General features: G+C 35.1%; 1 protein-coding gene across 1 annotated transcript; it reads left to right on the top strand.

Annotated features, from left to right (window-relative positions):
* Window positions 1-346: 346 nt before the first annotated feature.
* LOC116125207 (glutamate receptor 2.7-like) lies at window positions 347-3,890 on the top strand. The gene is made up of 5 exons (XM_031410945.1): window positions 347-649; window positions 749-2,043; window positions 2,206-2,512; window positions 2,779-3,170; window positions 3,272-3,890. The coding sequence occupies exons 1-5, from the start codon at window positions 376-378 to the stop codon at window positions 3,785-3,787; spliced, it is 2,784 nt and encodes a 927-aa protein (XP_031266805.1). The 5' UTR covers window positions 347-375; the 3' UTR covers window positions 3,788-3,890.
* Window positions 3,891-14,009: the final 10,119 nt, after the last annotated feature.

Raw genomic sequence — 14,009 nt, 5'->3', positions numbered from 1 at the left:
TGGTTGAAGATGGAGATGATGTGAATGTTGAAAAAGAGGATGTTATTGAAATAAATTTGAAAGCAAAAGTTATTTTTAATTCTACTGGTTTGAAGGTTAAAAAGTAATTTGTTAATTTATTTGTCAAGGATAGAATAGTAATAACCCCCTCTACACTTAAGTTATAATTTAAAAGTTTCTAACCGTGTTGATTTAAGGGTGGAATCTGACATTTATGCAACCGGGGGGTGGAAAATTATTTCGCTAAACCTTGGGTGGGAACATTTCGTTTAGTCTTAATTATATACTCGTAAAGATCAAATGTTTGAGGAGCATAACAAAATGATAAGGATTTTTGCCTCTAGTTTTGAAAATCAACTACCTTTATTGTCTCGTATGTCTGTTAATACAGTTTCAAAGCTTTGTTTATTTTACCTTGTACTCTTCAACTTCCGTTTCTTCCTGACCTGCCATGGAGTTGAAGCAGCCAACAGCGACACCGGAGTTACAAACGTCGGTGCAATTATCGATGAGAATTCCCATATTGGGAAACAAGAGATAACAGCGATGAATATTGCAGTTCAAAGCTTCAACAGTAATTCAAGAAACCACAAGCTCTCCCTTCACATCCGGGACCATGGAAGAGACCCCTTCCAAGCTGCTACGGCCGGTTATTTTCTTCTTCTATACTTCTAGTAAATAGATAAGAATAATACTAAATTTGTAGCATGTTAATTACTAACTACACGATTAATAATTGATTTTGCAGCTGAGGAACTGATTAAGGAAGAGAAGGTAAAAGCGATTGTTGGCATGGAGACATGGGAGGAAGCAGCTGCAGTTGCTGATATAGGAAGCCGGGCTCAAGTCCCTGTTGTTTCATTTGCAACACCTGCCATAGCACCATCTTCAATGTCTCTTCGATGGCCTTTCTTAATAAGAATGGCTAATAATGATTCTGAACAAATAAAATGCATTGTGGCTCTATCTCAGTCCTATAATTGGAGAAAAGTTGTAGCCATATATGAAGATAATACATATGGAGGTGATTCTGGGAAATTAGCGCTTTTATCTGAGGGTCTTCAGAGCATTAGTTCTGAGATTGAGCACCGCTTGGTTCTTCCACCAATTTCTACCATATCTGACCCGAAAGAAATTGTTCGAGAAGAGCTTGAAAAGGTACACGACATACAATCTCGCGTTTTCATCGTTCTTCAGTCATCCTTACCTATGACTATTCACTTGTTTAGAGAAGCTAATAAGATGGGATTTCTAAGGAGAGATTCAGTATGGATAGTTACAGATACTATTGCCAATTACCTAGACTCTCTTAACACCTCTGCCATCTCCTCTATGGAAGGCACTCTAGGAATCAAGAATTACTATTCTGAAACGGGTAGTTCTTATCAGGAGTTTTCTTCCCAGTTCCAGAGAAATTTCATGACTGAATATCCAGAAGAAGATTTCTTTAAGCCAGGAATTCTTGCACTAAGAGCGTATGATAGCATAAGACTCATAACACAGGAAATAGACAGATTGACTAGTAACAGTAGTAGTCCCAATACGTTGGTAGGAAATATGTTATCTAGTAATTTCTCTGGTTTAAGTGGCAGAATTCATTTCCAAGAAGGTGAGCTATTGAACACAAACATACTTAGGATTGTCAATGTTGTTGGAAGAAGCTACAAGGAGCTACACTTTTTTTTGCCAACGCATGGATTCTCGAGGACACTCAACGTTAGTGATAAAAATAATAGTGAAGTTGGTGATCAAACAGAAGGTTTGGCTAATGATGTGATTTGGCCTGGGTCGAGGAAGCAAGTCCCGAAAGGATGGGCAATGCCTACTCCTGAAAAACCGATGAGAATCGGAGTTCCAGTTAAAACCTTTTTTCAGAAGTTTGTGGTTGAATCCTCTGATAATTCTAATAAAAATATGAACTATTCTGGTTTCTGCATTGATCTCTTCCTTAAGGTGCTGGAAAAGTTGGAATATGATCTACCATACGAAATAGTGCCGCATGACGGCATCTATGATGAACTGATTATGGGTGTCTATAGCAAGGTAATAAATTTTATTCTGCCAGAGGTTTTTGAGTTTGATCTAGATGAAATTGTTACTAAATACAAGATGAGATGTATAGATTTATTTTATTTTTTTAAAACTTAACTGTCTTATTTCTGATTAAGATTGCTTGATTGACTTGTATTCGAAATTGTATGGAAGACTTATGATGCTGCGGTTGGCGACTTGACCATACTGGAGGAAAGAACACAATACGTGGAATTCACTCAACCATACACGGAATCAGGGCTGTCAATGATAGTTCCAGCCAAGTCCAAAAATTCAATGTGGATGTTCTTGAGGCCTTTCACCTTTGAAATGTGGGTGGCTACTGTTGCCACCTTCATCTACACCATGTTTATAGTCTGGATCATGGAGCATCAGTCAAATCCGGATTTTAGAGGCCCCTGGAAGAATCAAATTAGCAATACTCTTTGGTTCACTTTCTCTTCTGTCTTCTATGCTCACAGTAAGTATCTGCAGTCTCCAAATAAAACACGATATTATGCTAAGCAAAAAAGGAAATTCTGTTTTGACTCTGTATTTTCCCCTGCTTTGCTTCTTACTGAATTCTCTGTACTTATATATATCTTATCCACCATTCTAACAAATAGGGTGACTGAATTCCATCATCCATGGCATAGAAGTTTTTCAACAAATTAAAGTATAATTAGTTAAGAGAATGGCTTTGAACCAAAATTTCATTGGCTCATAACAGATGTTTGCATTTTGCAGAAGAGAAAATTTATGGCAACTTGAGTCGAGTGGTGGTTATACTGTGGCTGTTCGTTGTGTTTATCTTGACCGCAAGCTACACAGCTAGTCTGTCTTCACTGCTCACCGTCCAACGACTTGAACCAACTGTTACAGATACGGAGTTCCTAAAGAGGAACAACTTAACTGTTGGTTGTGTTAACGATTCGTTTGTAAAGAGTTACCTGACCACTGTGTTTGACATAACAAATATTAACGCCTTTGACAATATAGAAACCAATTATGTACAAGAACTTGAAAGCAAGAACATAGCTGCCTTATTTCTTGAAGTTCCATACGAGAAAGTTTTCTTCAAAAAGTACTGCAAAGGGTACACAACCACAGAAACCTACAGATTTGGAGGCTTCGGATTTGTGAGTAAAATTTCAGCTTTTATAATACTTTATATAATTCCCTGAAAGTTCTCTAGTTGATTTGGTCCTGAAATTTCCACTATAATTTAATTGACATGCAGGCATTTCAAAGAGGGTCTCCAATAGCCCTTGATTTTTCTAGAGCCATTCTGGAGTTGTCAGAGCACGGGGAGATAAAACCAATTGAAGACGACTGGTTTGCTCCCTCACCCGACTGTTCAGCCAATGAAAGTAATATTAAAACCGAAAACTTGACTCTTCACAGCTTCTGGGGTCTCTACCTTGTCTATGGCATCGTTTCTCTAATTTGTTTTCTACTATTCATCATCCGGTTATGGAATAACTATCGTGCTTATCATCAAGAAAAATACCAAGGCAATATGACTTCAAGTAACAACCGTTTCTTGAATATGGCGGTTAGTCTTGCAAGATTCTTTGATAATGGAAAGCAAAGTGAAAGTACTCCAACAAGAAGTTCAGTTCTTGATGAAGCACAGGATTCCAGGTGGGAATATGGAAGTCCTTCTGTCAATACTTCAGAGAAGCTTCATGTCTCTATACCTTTGTCTTCTATTCACCCGTTCCACAAAACTTTGTCACATAGATATACCTGTTAAAAGTAAAATCATATTAGTGGTTAAGGCAAAAAATATTATGATTTTTTTATTTGATTCTTTGTGTTATCTAAGCCTCTTTGTTCATACAATATATTTGTGACAATAATACAAGTTTCGTATATTTTTCAATGTTTTAAAGAAGTCTTGTGAGAACTAACAAATGACGAGTACTAATCCTGTTTTATGAAGTTTTGCTTTTTGGCTATAGCCTGCAGGGTGCTGTGCTTCGTATTCTTTGGTTTAGTAATGAATGGAAGGGAAAACTAACATTTTGCTCCTCGAAGTTTTAGGGACAGCACAACGAACCAAGGATTTTGGTGAGTAGCAGCAAATGCAAGAGAGGTTACTCAAGACAAACTTTGACATATAAAATCCCAAACTCACAAAAAATGCCAAAGTCAAATAGAGAGAGAGAGAGAGATGAATTTATAAATTTACCCACGAAATTTATTTATTCATGTAACATTATCTAAATTTTGCTTATGATTCCTAATATCGCATAGTTCTTGTGGGAATCAACTTCAACTAATATTTCATACATGACAAATAAATATAACGACGTCACACAAAGTTTTATTGTTTTCAACTTGATATATATATATATTTCGAAAACTATTTTAGGTTATCAAATTTGACTTTTTTTTTCTTGTAATTTAAATTCATGAAATAAAATAAAATTTTGATAACCATATAATACCAAGCTCACGAGAAACTGAGTTAATAACAATATTAAATTACTAACACGCGTAATTTATTATACGACCTAGTAATGCATATGCATATTTAATGGTTGTTTTGTATTGTTTAGTCATTGTATCGTGTCTCTTTAGAGATCTTCAAATCTTTAGCCTCCGCTGTCTTTTCTCCTTAAACTTCTCCAGAGACTTTCATATTGGTTGACTGAGTCCCATTTTGTTGATGAACCTGAGTCACCATTGTTTACACTTTTCAGGATCTTTCTTTGAAACCCAGGTCAACACCTGTAAACCAGAGTATTGCTTCTTATTTTACATTCCATTCCATTGTGTTACTGTTCATATGGACTTCAAGGCCGCGTTTGGGAAGCGGGATTTTTTACTGAGACTGGACTTTTTTCTTTTTTTGAAAAAAAATAATAATTTAATCCCTATGACTTGACTATATACAGTCATATTCTTCTAAATGGGTCCCAATTTGTTGGGACTAGGAGTGTATGGGAGCATGTTGGGTCTAAATTTTATATATATTTTTTCCGTTATAAACTACTCATGTAAAATTAATTTATACATTATATATTCTTTAATATAGTTTTATTAATATTACACAACAAAATTTTGAATTTCTTTTCATAAAGCCGCGCCAGTGTGACATTTCAAAGGTCTAAAGGTGGGCGAGGCCTGACCTAGGCGGTCCCAAGCTTGGCCCTCAAGGCCTAGTCCCAAATTGGGACGGGTCCTTGAGGGACCAGGCCCAATTTTTGAAGGACCAGTTCTCGACCTATGAGATTTCTTAAGGCTCAGACCGATCCTAAGATCGGTCCTATGGGCCCATGATCGGTCCTATTTATTTATTTTTTAATTTTTTTTTTGTAAAATTATTTTTAATCTCCACATTTATTATCAATTTCATATTAAATAAGAGGTTTTGGATATTTTACAGAGGCATTTGGGCCCAGGCTTAGGACCGTGCCTGGGCCCGGTCCCTCCTCCTTTGGGCCTGGTTTGGTCCTATGACTAGATTTTTGGGCTGCGTCCATTGGGCCAGAGCCTAATTCCCATCTTTATTCAAAAATTTCTTGGTCATCCATGTGAGAAAAACTTATATGGGGTAATCTCACCATGTTACCCCTTCTAATAAACAAAGACACTTATTATTAATTTTCAAAATCATTTCTTATAGAGATAGTTATTGATAAATATAATTGGTAATTATTCATAAATCATGTTGATAAATGGATTAAAAAAAAAAAAAAAAAGAGTATAAAACCACACATGTTATTACATAGTTGGACAATCTGACAGTGTTAATCAAATGACATTGTGAAATTGTCCAATATATATATTTCTCCACTAGTAAGTAAAAAGGGTGGACAATGCCTAGTGATGAAAATTTGAGTTCCAAGTACAACCTTTTTTGAGATGTTTGTCAAATTTGACCCCGCCGAGAGTTCAGATGAAAAGAGGTATTCTGGTTTCTGAATTGATCTTTTTCGCGAAGTTCTTAAACATTTGGATTATCATGCGAATTTGTGCCGCATAATGACAGCTATGATGATCTGATTATGGGTGTCTACCATAAGGTAATGATTCTAATCTTTTGATTTAAAATTCTTCTTTTTGATGGTACTTTACTGTTAAATTTCGATGTTGTTAATTAAACCCTTTAAATTTTAAATCAAGTGGTACATGTTTATTGGTTAAGCATCTTAAAACTTTGAATGAACAGCCTTCTGAAAGGCATCTTAGACCTTGACTAAAAGGAAAATGATTCATATAGAATTCAGATCCTGTTTTGCTTCTTTCAGTATCTTGTTATTTCTGATAAAGATTGCTTGATCTTCTGGTCCAAATTGAATGGAAGACTTATGATGCCGCGGTTTGGGACGTGACCATAATAGAGAACAGAACAAATTACGTGGAATTTACTAAGCCATATGCGGAGTCAGGGTTGTCGCTGGTAGTTCCGGTCAAGCCTGAGAGTCAACTTGGATGTTTATGAGACCTTTCACAAGGGAATAGTGGGTGCTGACTGGTGCCACCTTTATCTACACAATGTTCATAGTTTGGTTCTTGGAGCACCGATCCAATCCGGAATTTAGAGGCCCATGGAAGGATCAGATCAGCAATGCATTGTGGTTCACCTTTGACTTCTCTTTTCTTTGCTCACAGTAAATATCTTGCTATGTCATCAATTAAAAACTATCCATTATGCTATAGAAAAGGCCAGAGCATGAAAATTTTCTGGTCCACCCAGTTTGGACCATTGGCTGCATCCCTATTTTCCAATATGGATGTTGTGGTCCTTATTAATTAGAAAAGAACCTTAATTTGGCTCTTTGTCCACCAAGCTTGTGTAAAGTTGATGCGTGTGGACACAGAAGAATTGTTCCTCCAAAATTAAGATGCTTAATTAATCACCATTAGCTCTCTTTCATAGCGGCCCAGCTGATGAGTTATCTTCTAGTCCTGCAGCCCAGAGGAATCTGTGAGAGCCTAAACTTTGGTCTAGGTTAAAGATGATTTTCAGTTACTCAAAAATCTTAAAAGCAATTGAATCTAACATATCTATACATAGTATTACATATAAAACTCTCCCTAAAAGCTTCAAGACCTTTACCAATTATAAGCCAATAGTATACATGGATTCTACTTTCGAAATTCAACTGGTTAATTATAATTTAAGAGAATGCATGGCTACCAATTAAAGATCGGTGAAAGAGCTTTGTTTTGATTGAAAATTATATCTTCCCACTAGCTCTTGCTTTCCTTCTGCAGGAGAGAAAATTTATAGCAACTTCACTTGAGTGGTGGTCGTACTGTGGCTCTTTGTTGTGTTCGTCTTGACTTCAAGCTACACTGCAAGTCTGTCTTCACTGCTCACTGTCCGGCAACTGGAACCCAGTATCACAGATATCCGGTTTCTAAAGAGTAACAACTTAAATGTTGGTTGTGACGACGATTCGTTCAGAAGTAATTACCTGAAAAATGCACTTAACTTCGACACCGGGAAAGTTATCTCCTTTGAGAACAAAGAATCCAATTATATAGAAAATTTTAATTTAGAAGTGACAACATATCTGCCCTACTTCTTGAACCTCCATATGCGAAAGTCTTCCTCAACAAGTACTGCAAGAGTTACACAACCTCCAACACTTACAGATTTGGAGGCTTTGGCTTTATAAGAAATTTACATCTCAGTGCACAATAGTTTACATGATTTTGCCTATATTCTTTCAAGGGATAAATTAGAAAGCCAACATTATTGCTTTTGCTGCACAATGACATGTAGGCATTTCAAAAAGGCTCTCTTTTGGTCTTCGATTTTTCTAGAGCCATTCTGAACATGTCAGAGATGGGAAAGCTAAATGATTTGGAAAAGAAGTGGTTTGTTGCCACAGCAGAGTGTTCAACCGATGAACGAAATACTATTAAACCAGAAAATTTGACCCTCCACAGCTTCTGGGGTCTCTACGTTGTATATGGAGCCATTTCTGTCATTTGTTTTATGCTATTCATTATTCGGTTAGTAAACAATTTTCGGTGTCGTCAAGGAATGTACAATGACAATACAACCCCAAGTAACAGGGTTGTCTGGGAGACGGTGATTAATCTTGCAAAATACTTTAACAGTAGAAAAGAAACCAATTACACTCCAGAAAGAGCTCCAGATTTTGCTCAAGCACTGGATGCAGTTGAATGGACCTTATCCAGGAGGGATTATGCGGGTCCTGAAACTTCAGAGAATCTTCAGGATTCCTGATCCATATCCAACCAATTCAACAACACAACATACTCCAAAACCAAGTATAAATTCGGCCAAACTAAAAACATGAACTAAATCACATTTACGTGTAAATCAGGACTAAAACAAGTAGAAACACTTCAAACCTAAATGATTATTTCACCAACTTGAATTGATTATGTCCATTTGTATAAATCAGATACGAAATATATATCAATATGTTCTTATATCATATTAAAGAAGAATGTCAATGAATCATATTTCAAGATACATAGGTTCCACAAGAGATGACCTAGTTAAAAAATGTTGTACATAGAAAGGCACGGCTTAACCCTGATATAAATTTAAAAAGTATTTTTAATAGCTTAATTCTCTAACTCTACTAATATGTATCAACCTAGATTGGATGAAAAAATGGCATCAATAAGGTTCTTTAATCATCACCAATCAAGATAATCTATCTGAAGATTGTTGAAACCACAGCCAAATCACACACAATAATAAAAGCAGAAAAGTAAATTATGATTGTAGTTAAATTAATTCATGCCAAATTGTGAATATTTCACAGTATTGCACAGCCACGAAATGGATTAATTATGATTGTAGTTAAATTATAAGAAACTACGTTTGGTGAAACATATAAATTGTAGTATGCCTGCGATATATCCACTAAAATACTTACATAGGCGTATATTTTACAAAACTTTGCTTACAGTCTTTAGTCACTTACTTAGATGTTCCTGGTAATTGCACGGTGTCTCTTTCTGTCAAATCACGTGCATATCAGTGCATCTTTATTTATCTAATTATTCAAGAAACACGCCATTCAATTAGGTTTCTTTATATAAATTCCATATAACGGAATGGACCATAGGTAAAGAAATTATAGGCATCATGACAGAACCAAAATCTTTATTCTATCAGTGTTTCTGTAATACAGTAAAACACTCAAGAACTTGGCTTCTTGTCCAGCTACTCATCTCCAGTTTATCATCCTCTGCCGTGGAGTTGACTTGAAGCTGCTGATGGCTACAAGCTTAAAACATGGCGCAATCATTGATAATGCTGATTCCCGAATTGGGAAAGAAAAAAAGAGTCGCCATGCAAATAACAGTCCGAAATTCTAACACAGTACTGAAAAATTACAACCTATCTCTTCACTTCCGCCACCTGATAGAGATCTCTTAAAGTTGCTATGCAGGTAAAATGTCAATTTTTATTGAGTTTTCTACTTCTATTTCCTGAATTTTAACATGTAGTAATGGAGTATTGAAATTCGTTGCAGCTGAATCGCTGATAAAAGAACAGGAAGTCAAGGTGATTATCGGCATGGAGTCGGGGAAAGAAGCAGCTCTAGTTGCTGATATCGGACGCCGAGCCAAGTTCTGTCTATCTTTTCCAGAACCGCCCATTACAACACGCTAATGGAGACTCGCTGGCCTTTCTTGGTAAGGATGGCTTACAATAGAACCTAACAGATACGATGCACTGCAGCTCTTGTTGGTTCTATAATTGGAGAAAAGTTATTGTGATTTATGAAGATGATGCAATTGGTGGAGACTAGGGACTTGGGGATTCATCTGTCAGAAGCTCTTCGAAATGTTAGTTCTGAGATGCCACCTATTTTATTTGACTAATCAGAAGATATGTACAGAAGAGCTGGAGAAACTACTTCAAACACAATCTCGGTTTTTAACGTGCTTCAGTCATCATCACCTATGCGATTCATCTGTTTAGAGATGCAAAAAAGATGGGACTTGTGGGGACAGACTCAGTTTGGATAATCACAGAAACCATTACAAGTTTGCTTGACTCATTCAACACTTCGGTTATCTCCTTATGGAAGCTGCTGGAGAATCAAGACCTACTTTTCTGAGAACTACTTCTTACAAGTATTTTAAAGCTCAGTTCAAAACAAAATTTCGTTCCGAGAATCCCGAGGAAGATAGTTCTGAACAGGAATTTATACCTTAAAGGCTTATGATAGCATCAAAATAGTTGCTCGGGGCCTGGATAAAACAACAGTGACGATAATTTTACTTCGGCTGTCGTTGGAAAAATATTATCAACCAATTTACAGGCTTAATTGCGAAATAAGTTTCGAAGTACCCAGGCTGCGGCATAACCACATCAAGGATCATAAACGTGTTTGGAAAGAAGACAAAGAGCTAGACTTTGGTTGTCACAGAATGGAGAGGTAAAGAAATTGGAAGAAAAGTGGTTTTCTCCTCACCGGAGTGCTCAACCAACTTAGCTAACGATGAAACTGAAAGCTTGAAACTCCGCAGCTTTCTGGTCTCTACCTGATATCTGGTGTCACTTCTACCCTTTGTGCTCTACTATTTTGTTGGAATTTGGGTCTGATTCCTTATCCATAAGACTTTATTGAATAGAAGGATTATCCCTTCTTATAACTCAATAAGCTTGAGCGTGCTTGTCGATGTGGGACTCTAACACTCTCCTCACGATCAAGCCCATATGTTAGGTCATGCCTGTTATTGGAAGTAGTGTTTGACTCTAAATCCCACCGCGGGTCAAATGCTCAGTTCAATTGAACCTGTACTCTGATACCATCGATGAAGTTGGGCTAACTTCTCACCCAAAAGGCTTATTGAGTGGGAGGATTGTCTGTAGTCTTTCTCCTTCTTGGATTGATGATACCGCGGTGTTTCTTTAGTGGCTGCTCTACATGCGCAAATTTTTTTTTTTTTTTTTTTTTTTTAAAGAGATCAGAGAGTGGCTCTAATACATGTTATAGGCCAAATCAAGAGGCAAGTCAAGGCAAGTAACCTTGAGTGAATGAGCTTTTGGAGCAAAGAGGTTAGGCTTGCAAAATACAGTCAAAATAATAGTAGTGAAACAAAAAATCCTGGAATATCAGCTTTAACTTTGGCTAAACACCAGATGATATGAATCGAGCTCAGCAAGATGGGAGGTCGAAGTTCTCTGCACTCCAGACAACCTCAGACAACTCACAAGTAGATTTTGAAATGCAGGATATCCCACAGGGTGGCTGAGATCGCATTGATCTGTGCATATTGTGTATTACATAGATAATTAGATATGATAATATAGTTTTTTCTATACGATAAATTCAAATAGTTAAATTCATTTCTTGGTTATGTATTTATAATACTCGTATAAGAATTAAACATTCTACTTTATCATTCTAAAAAAAAATTATCAAATTAATGATTTATAATTAATTTAATATAAAGTATTTTGTAATAAAATTAACAATGAACTTTTTTTTAAAACACAAATATTGCAATGGTTATGTAACAACAATAACCGTTGCAAAATGTGAATGGTAACTATAATATAATAATATAATGATAGAGCAATGCAATGAACTCCCTTTAATGAGCTTCTGAGTCCAAATCCCCTTAGATACTAAGGGGTGTTTGTCTAAACTTATGAAAATTAGCTTATAAGCAATAGTATTTAAGCTAATTTTAACTTAAAAGCTTTGAAATTTTAAGCAATTACGTGTTTGGTTAAAGTATTTATAAGTGATTAATAAGTAGTTAACGTGTTTGATAAAATGTGGCTTAAAGTACATTTATTATAAAATGACTAAAAATGGTACTACATTAAACAAGGGTATACTATAAAATTTTTAAAATTAAACAAGGATAATGTGTAATATACTTGGTCAAACTAGCTTATAAGCAGAGTGCTTATAAACAAAATAAAAAAAGTACCTCTTCCCACCCAAAACACCCCCCCCCCCCCCCCCCCCCCTCTCCTATTTTTTTTTTTTTTTTTTTGCTTTAAGCTCAAAAAAATATAAACAAACAGGTCAGCTTAATTTTAGAACTATAAGCTATTTGACCAGCTTATAAGCTTAGACAAACACTCCTAATAAAAGTAATCATTGAAATTCTTATTTATAAGATAATTCTAATACTCCAAAAGTTAGTGGAGATGCCCATATACGTATGCGTGTTGTTTTGGGGGTAAAGTCTCAAATGCCTTGCTCCACTTTTTTGTAAGAATTTTTAATTTATTTCTTTAGAAGTAAAAGTCACACATTCCCTTACCCATTAAAATTGAACATTATGTTTTCTCTAACGTTTATAACATTGTCTTCCACGTAATTGATGAAAACAAAGAAACTCCAACTGAGCCGGTGTTTTAAGTCCCAATATAATTTTTTAAAACATTATTTCGTTAATTACCAAAAAAACACATTTAATCTTTAAAGCACCCAAAATATTTAAAAAAAAAAAAAAAAACCTCTTCTATTTCTTAAAACATAAACCCTAAACTTTATATGATTCTATTTTAATATTAAAAGTATTTTGAAGTGAAGTGATGAAAGATTATTTCATTCAATGAAGATAATATTATATAATAATCATGAAAAATAAGTCTCAATAATTTTTTTTCCAGATTTTATTTTATGGTGATCTTTGTATCTGTTCTCTTGGCAAATAAAAATAAATCCTGTAAGCGTAATACCGAATAATGTTTTAAAGAAGAAATTGTAAAACTTAATAGCAATTTCATCAATGGCAAAGAATATTTATATGCCCTAAATTGTATAAACATAAATCTCAGGATCCGAAACTTAACGAATTTTATATTTTATAAAAAAGTAACATACCTGACTCCACAATTAAATTTCTTGATGATGTGAAGAGGGCAGTGTATCTCTCCCTATTCCTTTCTGTCAATTTCTTTTAAGGGATAAAGAAAACTCACATAAAGAATAGTTAGGAATAGAGAGAGAATACCCCTTTATATAGTAGTTTTATTAATTGCCAAGCTGCAATTATTTTTATAACTGCAATAACCTCTCCATCAAAGATAAATGACCATCATGTCTCATAGCCAATTTAATTATTTCAAAATAACCATGGACCATTATGTGAATTAATACATTCTAACATTCTCTCACTTGGTCTATGTAATACTATATAACTTTATATTTCAGAAATAATACATAAGTGTACACATAATAATTAGCCAATGTCATATCTTAAAATGGTCAGCATATAAACATTATTGAGCAAGAAGCCATAAGGATCGTGGTGGTCGGATGTCATTGAATCAACATAGTCCTTTCCATGTATCATGTTACAAATCTATACTCAGAATAATCTATAACGATTCTTAATGGTCCAACAATAATGTCCTTATCAAGGACAAATCCTGTCATCTTTATCATTCATGATACCAAACAACATAATTAAAGAAACACACAATAGAATAATTTATGTGAATCGAAACAACACATCAAGAGCTCAGAGTGTCTAAAACATGAGGAGCGAGACGTAATCAAGAAACATATACAACACATCATAAATTAGTCATGATAGGCAATAATACCCATCCTCTCTACATGCTCACTATAGGTCTTAAGTGATAGCCCTTTAGTAACAGATCGTAATGACTTCTTTCATAGTATACTTTAGAACAATATACAATAAAACATAAATACTTAGCATATAAAAAATAATTGGGCCCAAATTTTTCTTTACTTATAAATAATTCTTTACATATACCAAAAAACAAGTACAAAAACTTTAGCAACGGTGGACAGTAATGCCAATTCTTTCCGCTTGTCGACTTCCTCCGACCGCTGCTACCTATTCCTGCAAAACATGGAAAAAACAACAGGATGAGCACAAAAATGCTCAGTAAGTAAACCTTATCTCTTCCTTCTTTGGTTTTCCTTACTTAATTCTCTTCTTCTTTCTTTCGTTCCTAATTCTTTCACGTTTCTTTCTCTGTTTCTAATTTTACTGTTCTTCTTTCTTCTAATTCTCGCTGTTCT

The sequence above is a fragment of the Pistacia vera genome, unplaced genomic scaffold (genome assembly GCF_008641045.1).
Source record: "Pistacia vera cultivar Batoury unplaced genomic scaffold, PisVer_v2 Contig160, whole genome shotgun sequence".
NCBI lineage: Eukaryota > Viridiplantae > Streptophyta > Magnoliopsida > Sapindales > Anacardiaceae > Pistacia > Pistacia vera.
The sequence above is the reverse complement of the archived record's forward strand: the minus strand, read 5'-3'. Positions and strand labels throughout refer to the sequence as shown.